The sequence below is a fragment of the Struthio camelus genome, chromosome W (genome assembly GCF_040807025.1).
Source record: "Struthio camelus isolate bStrCam1 chromosome W, bStrCam1.hap1, whole genome shotgun sequence".
Taxonomy (NCBI): domain Eukaryota; kingdom Metazoa; phylum Chordata; class Aves; order Struthioniformes; family Struthionidae; genus Struthio; species Struthio camelus.
Genome location: NC_090981.1, coordinates 67,976,843 through 67,992,721, shown reverse-complemented (window position 1 = coordinate 67,992,721; position 15,879 = coordinate 67,976,843). Strand labels below are relative to the sequence as shown.

The following is a 15,879-nucleotide window of genomic DNA, read 5'->3' as shown; positions in this document are numbered from 1 at the left end:
GTTCTGTAATCCTCAATTACAGGAGAATTTATTACAACTGTTAACAAATCCCAGGTACATGCTGCACGAGTACACAAAATTATGGTTATTAAGAAGTCTAATATTGCTGTTCATCACTTCAGGATCTGAGGCTACGAGAAGTATGGTAACAGGTGTAAGACTGAGGCAAGAACACTTTTTCCTTGGAAGGACGAACAATTATTTAAAATCTATACGGTAGGTCAGCACCTGCAGCAAAAAGACAGCTGACCTGAGTCTCCTTTCAGTTAACATAAATGCAAATCAGGAGTAATGCAACGGAAATCAATAGTTACGGCGGCATACGGCCAATGCAAGCACCGCGCTGAGTGCCAGCGAGCCCCCGTGCTGGCAGGAGACGTGCATGGGTGACAAGCTGGAAAATTGCATTGGGAAAAGGGATTGAAGGCAACACCACCTTTTCATCCTCGCATCTTCCAAAAATTAGCTGAGAACTAGGAATTAGAGTTTGCAAGGCAGGTATGTAAAAGTATTTTGAACCTGGAAGAGGCAAATAGCCATCTTCTGGGTTTTAGAAAGGCCAGCTTATATTTAGACATGTAAAGCAGGCTTGAATCTAAGGAGCCACAGCGCTGTAGAGAGCACGGCCTGTTCTACAGCCCTAATAAAAAGCAGTTGTATGAGCTTGATGTTAGAATAGAAATCAGTCAAAAATGGGGAATCCACTTGCAGTATAAAAATATATCCATAGCAAACAACTGAGTATGGATCAATATAATCCAGCAGGCAAGAGAAGACAACTCTTATGACAGGGCATGGCAGGAAGGACATGCTCACTGTGGGCCAGGAGGATATTATATGAGACGCAATATAAAAGCTGACAATAGCGTGCAGAAAGATAGCTTATTTTTCAAAAACAAGTGAACAAAAAAAGTCTAAACTCCATGCTTGTTCCTTTCCACTCCCTGTCTCACCATAGCTCTTTGCTGTACCAAACCTGGTTTAACACTGCTTTTATTAACATTAGGAATTGAAAAAAATGCACATATAGAAAGTAGTATACCCCTGCTGCTGTCACAGACTTTCAGATTCAGAAGTTTTCTGATAAACTAACCTTAATTTTTGCTGTAGGGGATTATTTAATATGGGTCAAATTTCCATATGGTGTAGTAGTATTGAAATTGCTATGCCTTCCTATACATGCTACACTGCTGTGCTATCACACCTGTGACTATCTAATTTAAATCTAATTGGTAAAGATTAAAGCTCAAAACTTTCAACAACTGGCATGTGGAATTAAAATATGGCATTTTCATCAAACCAAACAAACAAATACACAGGGCTGTACCAGGTAGTAGATAGGCAGGCTAGTCTCCTCCTGACTGAAACAGGAATTTTGGCTGAGGGAAGTTCCTAAAAGTCGGTTTAGAGTCTTTGCAAATAAAAGAGGAACACATCAAATAGCTCATCAACTCATAACATGTTAAAATTTCACCTTGTATTTAGCACTTGTAGAATAGCTGGTTCTCCATCGGACAGTGTAAAAGCGAACCTCAGTAGTCTTTTGGTTCTTCGGGACAGAGTTGTCTGCCCAGATGACCCTCACTGCATCATGGGTAAGTGCAACAGCCTGGACACCTACTGGTGGGAGCATGGGGGTGGAGATATCTGGGACTGAGGTAGGGAAATCATCAAGCAAAGGATAAAAATCAACTTCTAATGGATCAATGGGGTCTGGGTTCATACATCACCAAATGAGCATTCCAAAATAAATGAATAGGTAGTTAAACAGAAAAAAAAGAAAACAAAACACAAAACAGCCACCAAGGGGCACACATCACAATGGGTTAAATGCATGGCATTAATGAGGAGGAAGAACATGAGAAGAACAGAAAGAAAGGCATTAATGCAAAATGAAAACATATCAACAACATTTCAGTTACATTACTATAATAAAACTAACCAGCACTAAGTGCTCTTTTTCAAAACTTGACCAAATACTTTCATGTATGCTTTGTTTTCTTCGCACAAGATGAAATCAGAATGCAGAGTTTCTCCTTAAAATGATGTACAATTTCTTAAATAATTAGAGCACATGAACGACACATTATTAGAAACGCCTACAAAGTAGAGAGTGCGTCATCCTCAAGTCTGATTTTATAGACATGACACACACTCGTGTGTGTAGGAGTTACCTATACTTTTTTCTTTCTCTGCAGCCTCCTTTGTTGTTTTAGGCTCTTCAGAGGAACATTCCCTGCATCTGCCTAAACATTTGTTAGGCAAAACAGAACATAAAAATTTCAATATTAAAATGAACATCTTGCAATTCTTGATTTAATAGCGTCATCATGATAAATGTATGTATCCAGGTATAGATGTGTGGAGTATCTTTCTCATCTTCAAGTAGGTTTTCTCCTTGAGGAATAAGCACTGTCCTTCTGTCATGTATCCGTGATCAGATAGCCTTCGGAGAGCAAGAGATTGAACGCAATACTACACGGTCCACGCACATGGCACAATGCCGTACTATGCGATGTTAGTATAACAGATGGGGCAAATTCTGGTGGGTTTTATTACAGAAGCAGTTGCAAACGTTTCATTTCATTTCCATGCGTTCAGTTCTGAGTTGTGTGCTGACGCATGCAGTTAACTAAGGCTGGCATGATAACTCCATGATAACTCTTCTCCTTCCATTTCTTTGTACCTGCAGTTACTCTGAGTTAGGGTGGCACGAGAGAAGAACCAGACTCAGCACATGGCTTTGGCAGACTGTTCCAACACCAGCCAGTTTAGCTAAGTACTTGAAGGTTAGGCTAGGCGTAACCACAACCAGCTGGTTCAGTTCACTTGAAGACCAGATTATCTGGACTTCACCTCCTTGACAACACGCCCCCCTCCATAAGCAGGGCTCACTCTCTTTACAAGTATGTGAAGGTGTCTGTCTTTCAGTAGGCTAGTGACTCGAGGACATATTCAGGAATGGAGACCTTGGCTTGAGACTTTCTCTAGAGTTGAGACCTTTCTCAGAAGGTTTGAGACCTTTTGAGAAGACCTAAACGCACCAGTCCTGCAACAGGTGCTCTGCTGACAGAGCAGCCTGGGCAAGGGAACCCTCCAACTCTCCTGCTGCAAAAGAGTGACTCTCCAACTAAGAGTAACAAAGTTATGGGTCACACAGGATGACGAACAGGAGGGACCTTCTGGGAGCAGAGAATGACCTAGACTGTTTAGCTCTAATCCAGAGTCACGGGATAGAAAAATCAAAATAATTAAAACAAAATCTCATCTCTCACCTCTCTTTGCCAAGTAGCCAAACCGCTCGTTTATAGAGTTAATCTTCCGATCTACACGCTGTTTGGCCCTAATGACTTTCACGCTCGTGGCTTTTCTGTGGCTCTGCTTCAGAAGAATGAAGAACCCCCTTCTTTTCTTACCCCCAAAGAGTCTGTAGACCAGTGCTTAAGGCATTTACTTCCGACATAAGAGACAGCAATATGAGTCTTCTCAGAAAGGGGGTGTTCATACGCCCCAGCCTCTACGTGTCTACTCTAATCACCGGGCTAGGATGGGCAGTGGCAGCTACAGCACCATCACTCCTTGTATTGCAGTTATTCCTTCTAAATGAAAATGACAGTGGCTATTGTATAAATTACAATGTCTTCACATTGTGTCTGAATTGTGCTGGAATTCACATAGCAACCACAGATTTTTTCTGTTCAGTCTAGATACTTCTGTCCTTAGCCAAGGTTTAAGCATCTATGGACAATCTCAGTCCTATCTTTTAAAATTACACTTACTGACTCATTATTTACCTGCTGTGATTTTTCTAAATACAATTTCCAACAGCAATGCGTAAAATACAGCAAAAGTACACCAAAAGTTTTTGTTTCCCCTAAAATAATGTGCTAAGCAAATAATCAAAGCAAAAATGATTCTGCTAATTTCCTCACTGACAGTTGCTACAGTTTGTTTGCTCCATGTGCACTTCAAACTTCTGACACTCTTTGATCACTTCTGTTTTGATTTTGTAATTCATTATTTAGAACTTCAGGAGGCCACAGCCTCCAGAGTGGAAAACAGAGGAGACAAGGATGTTTACAATGTACAATAAGCCATTAGTTCAACCAATTTCTTTTGTTGCTTCTTTCACCAGAAGCTTCTTTACGTGAATATGAATGCTGAAGAAAACGAAGCAATCTGGTGCTTGTCCTGGTGCTCAGGAAACCAAACCACCGCTCCGCATGGCGAGGGATGGGCAGCTGGATCATTTGTTGCCTACTGCCGGTGAATCAGTCTTCTACAAGATTGAAAGTTCCCAGTTTCTTGTTCTGAACTGAAATTTTCCAGAACTGCCTGTAAAGTTGGGAACGTGAGTAATTCTTGTTTCTGCGTTTGCTCACGTAACTAATGATGGAAGTTAACGTGAACGGAGCTAAAGCTCGCGTTTTAGCAAATACTGCAGCTCTGTTCTCCAGTTGTTCCCATATTGAAAACTGAAGGCTGGCACGGGAGATTATGAAAAGAGGCTAGGTTTAGCAAAATAAATGGTTAGACTGAATCAATCAAGATAATTCAGTTTCTGAAGCATGTCATCACTGAACTGGGAAAGAGTGAAATGTCTATAATCCACTGGTGTCTGAAAATAGGTCCCTAAATACTTCCTCCATTTTCCAAAGAAGTTTCATTTGCCAGTGTTTATGCAGGGACAGCTGTTGTTTGGAAGCTGCAATCTCTCGACGAAAAATATTTTTTGGCTCTCTTTAGAAAATTTGTTTTGCTGGTATTGCATGTTACACAACTTCAGCTCACACAATATTTACACTCAACCAAGTACCAAAATACGTCTATGCAAAATGCTAAAGGGACACAGGAATACGCCGTTGCTCCGTGCCTGGGGCAGGGCAGCTCGGCAGCTGCTTGGAGCACGCGGTCACAGCGGTTTCCCCACGTCGCGGGAAGCGCTTGCTGAACGCTCTTGCACGCCTGCCCCCGGCGGCGGACTGCCGAGGGGCAGCGATGAGGTGGTGCTTCTCCTCGTGAGACCTGCTCTTGGCAAAGCAAGAGAAGCGCCCAGGTGCAGCTCCTGCGCACGCTTCCCCAAAGCCAAGCCCGAGCCCCGATTACCTTTTCCACACCTGGATATCATTTCCTTTATATAGGCACATAAAATCAAATCCCACAGGCAGGCCAGGTAGTATTTAAACATAATCAAACAAGGGACAAAAGGCTTGTAAAAACCCCTATGGATCCGGAGGAAAACTCACTGGAAAAAGATTTGTTAACACATAGATGTTGTTGGCATGCTCAGCAAGAACGACCTCTGTAGTCTCTAGACAAGAAGTAAAATTAGCAATTTTGAAGGCAGTAGCTCCCGGACACCTATGATACATTTGTCACAGTTGCCCTTGATTGTGTAATTAATCTCTTTTTTCCTTCTTCTGACTTTCCAAGATTTCTTATGGGAATACTTCACAAAAATATATGGAGAAAAGATGGGTTTTTTCCCTTTCAGAGCCACTGAACTGCCATTTGGTGTATTTATTCCTCATGATCCACCCAAGTCAGACGGTCAGCGATTCCTTTTGCTCTCAGTGACACAGCTCCCCTTTTCAGGAAGCTCTGAACACACTGGGTGAAACACAAGAAAAAAACTTCACCAAATGATGGTATCACTCCAGAGGAAAAAACACATTTTTTTCTCAGTTCTGCACTTTTAGTCCCTCATCAGTCCCATCGACTCAACCAGTGATTACAGCAGAACAACGAGGCAGTCCAGAAGACACTGCTGTACAACACTAATTCTAAATTTATAACTTTGCTGCTGTCCCAACAAGGCATTTGTGGAAACCTGCTGCCTAAAAGCACCCTTCTCAGTTAGCATTGGCTAAACTCTCCTGTAAGCCTTCTCCTGCCAGGTAATTCTTATCAATCTGTTCCTTAATCTTACCTGAGTGCTTCTTTAATGTGTATGGTGGTAGTTTAACTACTTCGTTGTAATTTAAAATATTTTAAAAATAAAAGACACAGAAAATAATTACATCCGGGTGTAACTCACTTTAATAGCCGCTATTCTAACCTGATCTCTGGATATTTAAATTGTCTGGGAGTCATGCTTCTCCCAAGCCAAACCGCCCCAACGAGCAAGCATTTGTGAGCATCCCATGATTTCACAGCTGCTGGGAAAAAAAAAAAAAAAACCCAAACATCGAGCAAACTTCTGGAAAGGGTAATTAATTCATTCTATCTGTTCAGTTATAATATAGTGGAAAATGACCCAGATTTATTCTAGCAGGGACTTGGGGGTTGCACAGCTCTTTTTTTCCATTGCCTTGGCCAAAACGTTTTGCCTGATGTGTCCGTCTGTAAGGTTAACGTTAAGAGACGTGGGACGGAATACGGACGGGCATCTCCAGCTCACCTGTCATGGACCTGGTGGTCGCGCTTTCATACAGGGGCACTCCCTCGCCTGCGTTGTTAAAGGCCTTTAAGGAAATTACGTAATGGGAACTCGGCTCTGCGGGAGAAAACAAACAAGGCAAAACAAAGCACACGTTGTTAAAGTCGGATGTGGGATGCAGCAACGGGTAAGCGTTTTCCTGGGGAGAAAAAAAAAAGGAAAAAATAAATAAAGTTAAGCAAACACCTGTGCAAAACAAATGACTAGCACAACAGCTCTCCCTCATTTTTTGTCTCCTTTCCAGGATCTTGACTTACCTCCATCTTTTGGTGCTATCTCAGTCTTCTCTGCGTAAGAGAGCCGGGACTGATTCTCTGCGCGACCAGTCCTAGCTCGTGCCCCCGCGCCCAGCGTTGGTAAGGGCCGTTTTACCCCCTTCTGCCTTACTAATACTGAGCACTTCTCTAACGGGCTCGCCGGGGTACTGACGAAGACCGACTCAGGCTACGCTGTCAATGTGAAGGATGCAGATGACAGTAAACCAAGCTACAAGAGCTAGCTTTGGGGCACCTAGACATGCTTTGGGGCACCCAGACACGCTTTGGTAATTTGCACCTCCTAGCTTACCGCAAGCCTGTTCGAAATAGATCCTCCGATGGAACCGGACTAAAATGAGCAGATCACTTGCGTATTGCTTTTTGCCACTGTTTTCCAAGGAAAACAAGACAAACCATTTTCCTGAGCATTTTATTTTTTCCAGTGGAGAGGTTAATTTTGTTTGCATAGAAGAAACTTGCAGCTGCATATGTTGGCCGCTCATACACGTGGCAAACGCGAGAACTGCCTTCTCGCAGTGCTTTGGTGAAGAAAAGAAATGTTTGTAGGTGGGGAGGCGCTTAACAACGCGACACTGCAAAAGACCTGCAGCAGATTTACGTACTGCATCTACATTAATGCCAAAAGAGCTCAGCATGATTAATATTATTACAGTGAGTCTGAAATGAACAAATAATCTTTAAGTACTTGCTGTATGTTGTTACTAATATCCTTCCCACCCACATATTTTGTACTTAATTTTATGTCCAGTAGAAATGGAGATATATTTGTTTAATATTCAGGTAACTTCTGTGCTTATATCCCAAAAGAGCTAAACTTTAGAAATTGCCAAATGAATGACTGCTGCATTAATAACTCCCTACACTAAATATTGTATAGCTATTAATTCAGCTGGTATTCATTGTAATATCATTAGTCATGGGGAAATTATTTTGTATTCATAGAGATGTAGTATATATTTTCATATGATTTCCACTATCTATTAGCATACTACTTTTAATTTCTAATTTAAGTGTTGTGACTCCAGATTCCACATTAAGATTTATTTATTGAGCTATGAAGTCATTATTTAGCTGAGCATTTAATAATGTCAGATCCTGTAGTTTCTGCATAAGAAAAAGAAATTCATATGCACAAGCCTGGCTTGCCTCCATCCCTACTATAGCTTCTTTCTTCGATTGACCTCCCAGCTGTTGTGCCTAGTTATTCATGTTGAAAGATGCCTGTGATGGAGTTATGCAAGGGGTTAACACAGACCATTCTCCAGTGTAGGGCCTGGTAAAATTAGGGAAGGGTACCGAAAGATGAAGCTTTAGGACTCTGAGACTTATCAAGTATTTGTTGGTTGACTGGTATTACAGAGGGGCAAATTTTGCATCTTATTTTTCCCTAAATTTTCAGTAACATTTTAAAATAACTGTGCCTCAGCATGTTGCTATGCATTTGTTATTCTTACACTAATGGATGGAAGCAGTGAACTTTAAGTGACGACATTTAGAGAGCACATATGGAGACGGACAGTGGAATTCTTCTCTCTTTTTAGCTGTCTGTGTCAGGCACACGGCTTAGTCGCTGTCCCTACAGCGACCGGGGAGACAGGCACCTCTGAAGGACAGTTCATCACAGGCTAAGATAGGCTTTTAAGAAAGGTAAGATGAATCAGCCTCTAACTGAGGTATATCTCTCCACTGATTATAGCAAGAATAGAGACATCTGGACTTTTATGTCTAGTCAAAATACATCGGGAATTCCCAATAATTAATAAGCAAAACGAGTGACTTACTACTAATTTGCTCATGAAAAATGTACTCACAGAAATTGATAAATTAGTTGGAAAAAATGTGATAGCTGCACAGAAAATTCAAAAATGGAGATGATATTGTCAACACATCCTTCATTACAACTGCCCATACAGCACAATACATAGTCCACCAGATATTATAAATCAAACAGACGAACATTTGATTAATGTTTATAACTAGGTTGGGTAAGATTACGTTTGCAAAATGCTAAGATTTGGATGAGGATGCAATCTGTAGCTTTCTGCTAAAAACATGAAAAAATCAGGTGATTAATTTGAGTTGCTGCTAACTGGAGCAATAAATAATTGCATTAGTCTCCTTTTAGATAAGAGGAAAAAAGGCAATTTGCTGTAGTACAGCATTTGAACATAGTATTAGAGTTGGATTTAGCCTAATGCAATGAAAAAGTGAAAAAGCAATAATAATATCATATGGCAAATAGTTGCTTTTTGAACTGTATTATTTATTAATAATACTTCTGGGGCCATTGCAGCGCTCTCTTTGGAAAAATGCCACTCCCTGGAGTGGGAGTTCAAATGAGGAAAGCTTTTAAGTGTAAACCTCCGAATAACGGCAGTGGCTAATGGAACAAGGGATGTTAACCTTCCTGGCAGAAACACGGAGAAGAAGCAAGGAAGAGACAGAGACTTTTAAAAAAGTTAGTCACAGTACAGTTAGAAGAATTCAGAGGTTAACTCTGAATTTTTCTCCATAAACTACTTTTCATCACAGTGAGGAAAGCAACAGTATAACCACGGTATTATAACTTGCGTTTGCTATTCTGGAGCAGGAGCAGAAGAGCATTATACACTTTTTTTGTTTTCTAGTAAAAGAAATCTCTTTAGGGCTTTGAGGAAACCAAAGAACTCAGTTCTCAGAATCAGAGCACCAGCCCAGAATCCACCATGTCGATATTGGTATGGAGCATCTTCTGGAAATAAAGATGTGCTGTGCAGTTCAATTTAAAAAAAAAGAAGTGAAAGAAGCCCAAACTAAGCATGAACAAAATTAACTTCTTGTAGTGACAGATGTTGCCACTGGAAGAAAAATAATCAACAAATAGCAACTCATTCAAGATATCACAGTTATTTTCTCCTTTAAGAGAAGGGTAAAACTGGGACCTCTCTATGGCCATTATGTGTGGCCTTTTGACAAGTACTGAGTTTTCATATATAATTTAGTTTTCTTTTTAAACTGTAAATATAAAATAAATGCTTGACAACTAGACGTGAACTCCAACCCAAGGAAAACCCCTGGCCTTAAACAGCAGTGGCATAAAGATGTCAGTGCTCTCAGCTGACCTTCCAGTTTGGCTCCTTTGTGTCAGAAGTCAAAGTTTGTCCTCAAGCCCTCCTCTCACGTCCCATGTTAATGATTGCCAAACAGGAGGGACCTGCAGAGCGCCCCCGAGCAACACCTGGCGACCTCTGAAGCTGAGATGGAGTTTCTTGATCTTTGTGAAAACCTTGCTCACCTACCATGACCGCACAGAACTACCTTAAGGCTGCTCCCTGTCATAAATAACGTCACTGGTATCCTGTAATTAAAAACCATTGGAAGCCCTTTTAATGTAATCTAAACAATAAAATAACAATGAAGGTCAGCTATAAGTTCAAGCATCTTCGCCTAGCACTTTTAGGAGCCTTTACTGATCCCAGTGGACAGTGAGGCGTGAAGGGAAGCAGCAAGTGGTTTAGACCTGATTGCTTTTACCCTGACTGAGCATCAGCAAGAATTTCTGACTACAGTACAATAGCACACTCACGCTGCCAGAGCTCGCTTCAGAAGAAAGCTGCCATCTTCTGCTCCTTTTCCATTAAAAATCTGGTTTAACTGAAGGCTTATGGAGAACTTGCTACAGCAATCTACCCTTGGGAGGGTAGAGAGAGCAGTGAGATCTCCATTATAAGAAACAGCTGTGGCCTCTCCACAGACGAAGTGGAAACAAAGATATCTTGTCAAAACAGATGGGGTCTGACAAAATCCCGCAGACAAATGACAAGCCACAGGCTGTAGCGAGGGAAATTCACATTAGTTATTAGTTTAAGAAAAGAAGAAAATTCATCAGGAAGGTTGTCAAACGTTGGAGCAGGGGCCCAGTGAGGTTGCGAAATACCCATTTTCAAAGATGTTCAGCAGTCAAGTGCGTATGACCCTGAGCAACCAGAGCTAACATCGACGTAGGCCTTGCTCCAAAGGAGAGCTTGGACCAGATGGCTTCGTGGGATCCATTCCACCTGAATTAGTCGATGTTGATGCCTCCTAACACACATAGGATGAGGCAGGAGACCGTCTTTGGTGAGAAGCTGACGGGGAAATTGTAAGCCATCGCACTCGCACGGGATCCTTCTGCTCCTCTCTATTGCTATCACGCTTCACCAAAATCACATCGACACCCCTTTATTAGTGATGCAAGGAGTGGAAAACACAAATGGAGGATTTAGCTGCAAGCAGAGGAGCTTCTTCAGGAGAAATATGGCTCCTTTCTAAAGCCTCTACACAGCCCTCTAAAGGGCAGAAAAGGAGTCTAAATCCAAGTCAAAGCCAGCTACCAAAGAACAGCCTAATTTACTCCTGTCTGGGTCTGGGAAAACATCATACCCAGTAATCAATAACACCAGTATCAGTTGCTAGACCTGGTAACACCAGCTTATTGACAGGAAGAGGTAATCTATCAATAGCACGAATGTTAAACTGAAGTATAAACCCCCACAGCCAAGGGTTATCGAATCCGGGGAAATGAAGAGATTAAGGGACTTGAACGTCATGGTCACAAGTAGGGTAGTTTTCCTGTAGTTTAGACCTGAAATGGAGCTTTATAGCTAGGGCTAGGGCTGCCCAGACTACTGGGACTACATGAACGTTTCCAGGAAAATGAAGGCCTGCCTATACGCACTAAGGAGCCCAAAACAGTGTCCAACAAAGTTTTCAGCTAGGAGTACCACAAGGCAGAACTGCCGCTAAAGGTCTTGCTGGCTCAGGCAGCTCTAAGGGAATCCACAGGACTTCTCTGCAAATTCAGGAGGAACCTCTTCACAAGGGAGGACACCTGGATCAGACCTTGGAGAAACCAGCATGGATTTAACAGGCTACTGAATAAATTGGTGCTTTGCGAGCTCTAGTGTCAGAGCTAGTCAGATAGCCAGGCACATGCTGGGTCACGTATAACATCAGAGCTATAGCTGTGTCTTGGCCAGGGTCGGGACGCCCAGGGAATGATTTGGCCTCCTCTGTGCAGAAACAACCTTAGGCAACGGGCTGTACACCATCACCCCAAAAAGGTGCCGTGACTCTGATTTTAAAAATAGCCACCAGGCTCTAGCACACCTAATGGCCATTAGATAACGTAAGGAAATGATATCGACCTTTTTTTTTTTAAACAATGTTTCAATCATATTAGCAGACTTTAATGATATTAGTAAATTGAACTATAAAACATTCCACTGTCAGCTAGACAAAAGCAGTTGTATTTTATTTCTTCTAGGCACTTTCTACCTCAGCAATGGCTGCATTTCAGTGGCGGTAAGTAGATCATCTTCGTAATTTCATTTCATAGAGTGTATCAGATAATTTGGGAATTTGCTTGAAAGGATTTACTATCAGAATGACAGAAATTGGTAATAAAGAGCTCATGTAGTGCTTTCAGCAAAACAAGACAACTGCCAGGAATTATCCTTTCCCTAATACAACAGAAATTGCATATATTTTCGTCTTTAGGTAAACTGAGCAATGCATAATAAGAAAGAAGAACGTTGTTCAATTAAGTTAAACTTGCCAAGTGCTGCAAAGTTCAAGTGTGCATTCTCCATGCTTACAAAGGATGGGCTTAAGTATCTCTTCTGTGAACGGAAAGCATGAGATGTAACTGACTGGGAATGCTTGTAAACAATTGAGCTAACTATTTGCATTCTCAGTTTCGGGAATTTGGCACTTTTTTTTCCATGCCAAAAGGTTCCATCCGATGTTCAAATAAATTCAGCTGAATGACATGTATTTTAAGTATCAGGAGTACCAGTATCTCCTGAAAATCAGTTGCTTCTGTTTAGCTGATTGTTGACTATATCAAAATTGGAGCCTTTTGGTCTGGGGTAGTTATGGTCTGAACGTTACGTCTGCATTATTTCTGCATGCCCTTCGGGAAAAAAAAAATTGCTTTGTGAGTGAGATACCGAGCAGAGCAGTGGAAATTTGTATTCACATTTGCGATATGTCAGGCACTTCTTGGGAAATGATGGACAAGCCACCATCTTTCTGTGTTCTTCAGTCCCTACGGCATTAATATTTTCTTTCTTTTCCTTTAGCCTTTTACCTGTGGGTTCTTTGAAGTAGTGACTTACAATATGTTCCTGTGTTAACTAGACAATTCAGCCCTGATCTCATCCGGACCTCTGGGCACTACTGTAACACAAATAATAAAAATATGTTAAAACTCACACACGCTTAAAACATCCCCTGAAGTTAATCTATATGGCCCCTGTGGACAGCGGTTTTGGCAACCTGCTTCACAGAGATGCAAAGGACGAGGGGTGGAGGGGGGGGTCCTCCACATCTACATTTCAAAAGAATGAAATCTAACCTGTAATTTTTAGTGCAATCTCGGCGTCGAGTCTGGTCTGACTGCTAGCAGAAGCTGTGTTGGAAGAAGCCACGAGCCATCCCCAGCACGAGCCGCGCGCTCGCCCGCGGAGCCGCAGCGCCTTGCCAGCGGGCAAAGGCTGCCAACGCCTCCTGTTTTGGGGGGTGCCTATATATTTGCAGATCCTCAGGCTGACGCTGGAAACATTTTACTTCTCAAACGCCAGGGAAAGCGTTCAACGGAGCCAAGACAATTTATAACGAGAGCCTGTTAAGTGCTTTTATTTTAAGGCCGTTCAGGAGATGAACAGCGAGTCTACGTTTACAGTTGTTTTTAAGATGCCGTCTCATCATCCACGACGCCCGCTTGCCGCCTCTGCGAGCTATGCCCTGGGTGCGTTACCGCAAAGGGCACGGGGAGGGGGGACGTTTTAAGCAACGACCCTAATTTGAGCATGCTTAGAAATCGGCCTTGTCCCCTGCGGAGACGTGAACCTTTACCGCTCCCACGGTGCATCGCAAGCTCAGTGCACTCGGTGCCGCTGAGCAAGCTAAACGACGACGACAAATCCCTCGGCGTACCACGTACATTCGCTATTGATGTTACAAATGCAGCCAAAATCAGGGAAAGTAAAGTAGCGCAGGAGACAATGAAGTGTAAGACGCATGGACAAATCAATAAAAAATGAAGCGCCATCACCCCAGACGCATGCTGACATGAGAGTAAATGCCATTAATGTGCTAGCAGGGTTAACTAGAGTTTGAGCAAGATTCCCTCCGGCGCACGCACGCAAAAAATAACAATGAAAGTCACACCATGAGCGAAAGTTGTGTTTTGCTTTGCAAAAATAAGTCTCCCATCTATGCAAATGTGAACTGATTTGTGAGCTCATTTAACCGCTTTGATCTCCTTGGCCTCACTAACACCTGAGAAGGCAGGACATAGTGCTAGATCTCTTCTTTTCCCCGGAAATAAAGCTTTGTAACAAGCTTCTTTTTTTTCTATTGATGAATGACTCAAAAAAGATTAGTTATTCTTGGCTATTTGTACTACTATAACCTGGGATTAAGCATCACGCTCAGGCATGCTATTCGTTACCAGCAAAGAACAAAATTCAGCTCTTCTGTCACATTTGTTGACAGTAGAGCCTAAAAATTTTGTCAAGGAAGGCTCTTTAACTACTTTTACAAATGGGGAGCTAAAATGACGAAATAAAATGGCGTAAAGTCAGGCACAGACAGCAAAATGTAAGAGTGGACTGCAACGCATGCATACATAGGCTGGCTAAAATTCATTTGTACGTGGAGGATTAACATGAGGACGCTGTTAAAATGCACAGAGCATCCGATCTGGGGGAGTTATGCAAGATCTAGTCATAACGCAAAGAGCGGCCGGATGTCAAACTGACCCTTCGCTCAGGAGTGACTTCTCTGTATTCCGTAAGCAAAAGAACATTAGAGACAAATGAAAGAAAATCAGTGCATGAAATATTTGGAGAAATGGCAGCATTCTTCAAATGACAGTTAGTTTTCAAAGGAAAGTAAGAAAATGAACAGTCCTCGGAGTCTTGAAGTGCCTTTACCCGATAGTGTTGTGCCTTAATTTGATCTATGAGGGAAACAGCGAGATGCATAAAATTTAACATACTTTTGTTTGATTTTCACTGCTCCAGTTTGCAATAAAAATGCAAAAGGGAGAAAAAAACCCAAGCTACATTAAAAAGCTTTTTTGTTCCCTTTCATGTCTTTGTTATAATCCACAACTGTCATCTGCAAAGATTACAGAAAACGAAGAACCTTCTTTCCCTCCCTCTCCCTTTGCAATAAACCAAAATACTTTTTTTGCCTCATCCATGCGCAAGGGTCAAATTTAATCTGATCTGCACTTAAGAGGAAGGTGTATTTGATGGGATCCTTTGCGTTCGTACTGGGACGCTTGTTAAAATATAAATTCAGATCTAAGAGCTTTACCTTCATTTCTTGTCACCTGTAATTGATTTTTTTTTTTTTTTTTAAGTTTTACTCTCTGAAGAGCGCAGGGACTCGTGAGCATTTGCGCTACCCAGAATGCAGCACATCATCTCACCAGCAACATTGGCACAAGGTCGGTGAGGACGAAACTATCGAGCTCTGCCTTACAGGGCCTCCAGCACTCGGGCCAAACGGACTAGCAAAGCCCAGGAGAAGGTCCTGGAGGGTCGTGTGACCGACTCCAGCACCCTGTGCGGGAAGTGGGCAAGCAGGAAAGCCTGTTTCCTACCCCCGAGCCCTAGGACAGAGCTGGGAGGCAGATTTCAGCCATCTCCCCTGCATTTGCTGTCTCCATCAAGGGAAGGTGGTTTCCAACTAGCGTAACAACAGGGAAAACGGGACGACACACCGGGAAGGTGCTAATCAAATCTCAGAAATCCCCAAATCGTCTTTCATTTTTCTCCTCACATATCAGAAAAGATTAACGCAACAGACCAAAGAAATGTGACGGTTTTACTTTCAGCACCTGATTTAACTGAGGGAGGGAAAACCGCCCGGACGGGGTGGGCTTTGGTCCGATCCATCTTTGTCCCTTCTCTTTCCTTCTCGTGCGGGCTGCAAGCCCCCAGGGACAGTCATCTCATCAGGCAGCTGCTTAAACAACCGAAGTCCGGGTGTATGTAATCACAGTCTTAACAGAGTGAGAAGTGCAGTGAGATGTAAGTCAAGAGAAATATGAAACTACATTACAAAAAAACCATCTGCGCTTTTCAGTAAGTTCTTACTATTTATATGTTAGCTCTAGTTCTGCAACCT

General features: G+C 42.2%; 1 protein-coding gene across 3 annotated transcripts in view; it reads right to left on the bottom strand.

The window, feature by feature from the left end:
* The window catches only part of LOC104138483 (netrin receptor DCC), a 608,580-nt gene that overhangs the window by 73,478 nt on the left and 519,223 nt on the right, over nt 1–15,879 (bottom strand). Inside the window, exons 16-17 of one of the 3 annotated variants that reach the window (XM_009666101.2) lie at nt 6,401–6,496; nt 1,475–1,713 (exon numbers count right to left, since the gene is read on the bottom strand). In XM_009666101.2, coding sequence (XP_009664396.2) covers nt 1,475–1,713; nt 6,401–6,496 — 335 coding nt within the window. The remainder of the gene's footprint in view (nt 1–1,474; nt 1,714–6,400; nt 6,497–15,879) is intronic. The other 2 variants (XM_068925912.1, XM_068925913.1) reach the window with 2 other exon arrangements.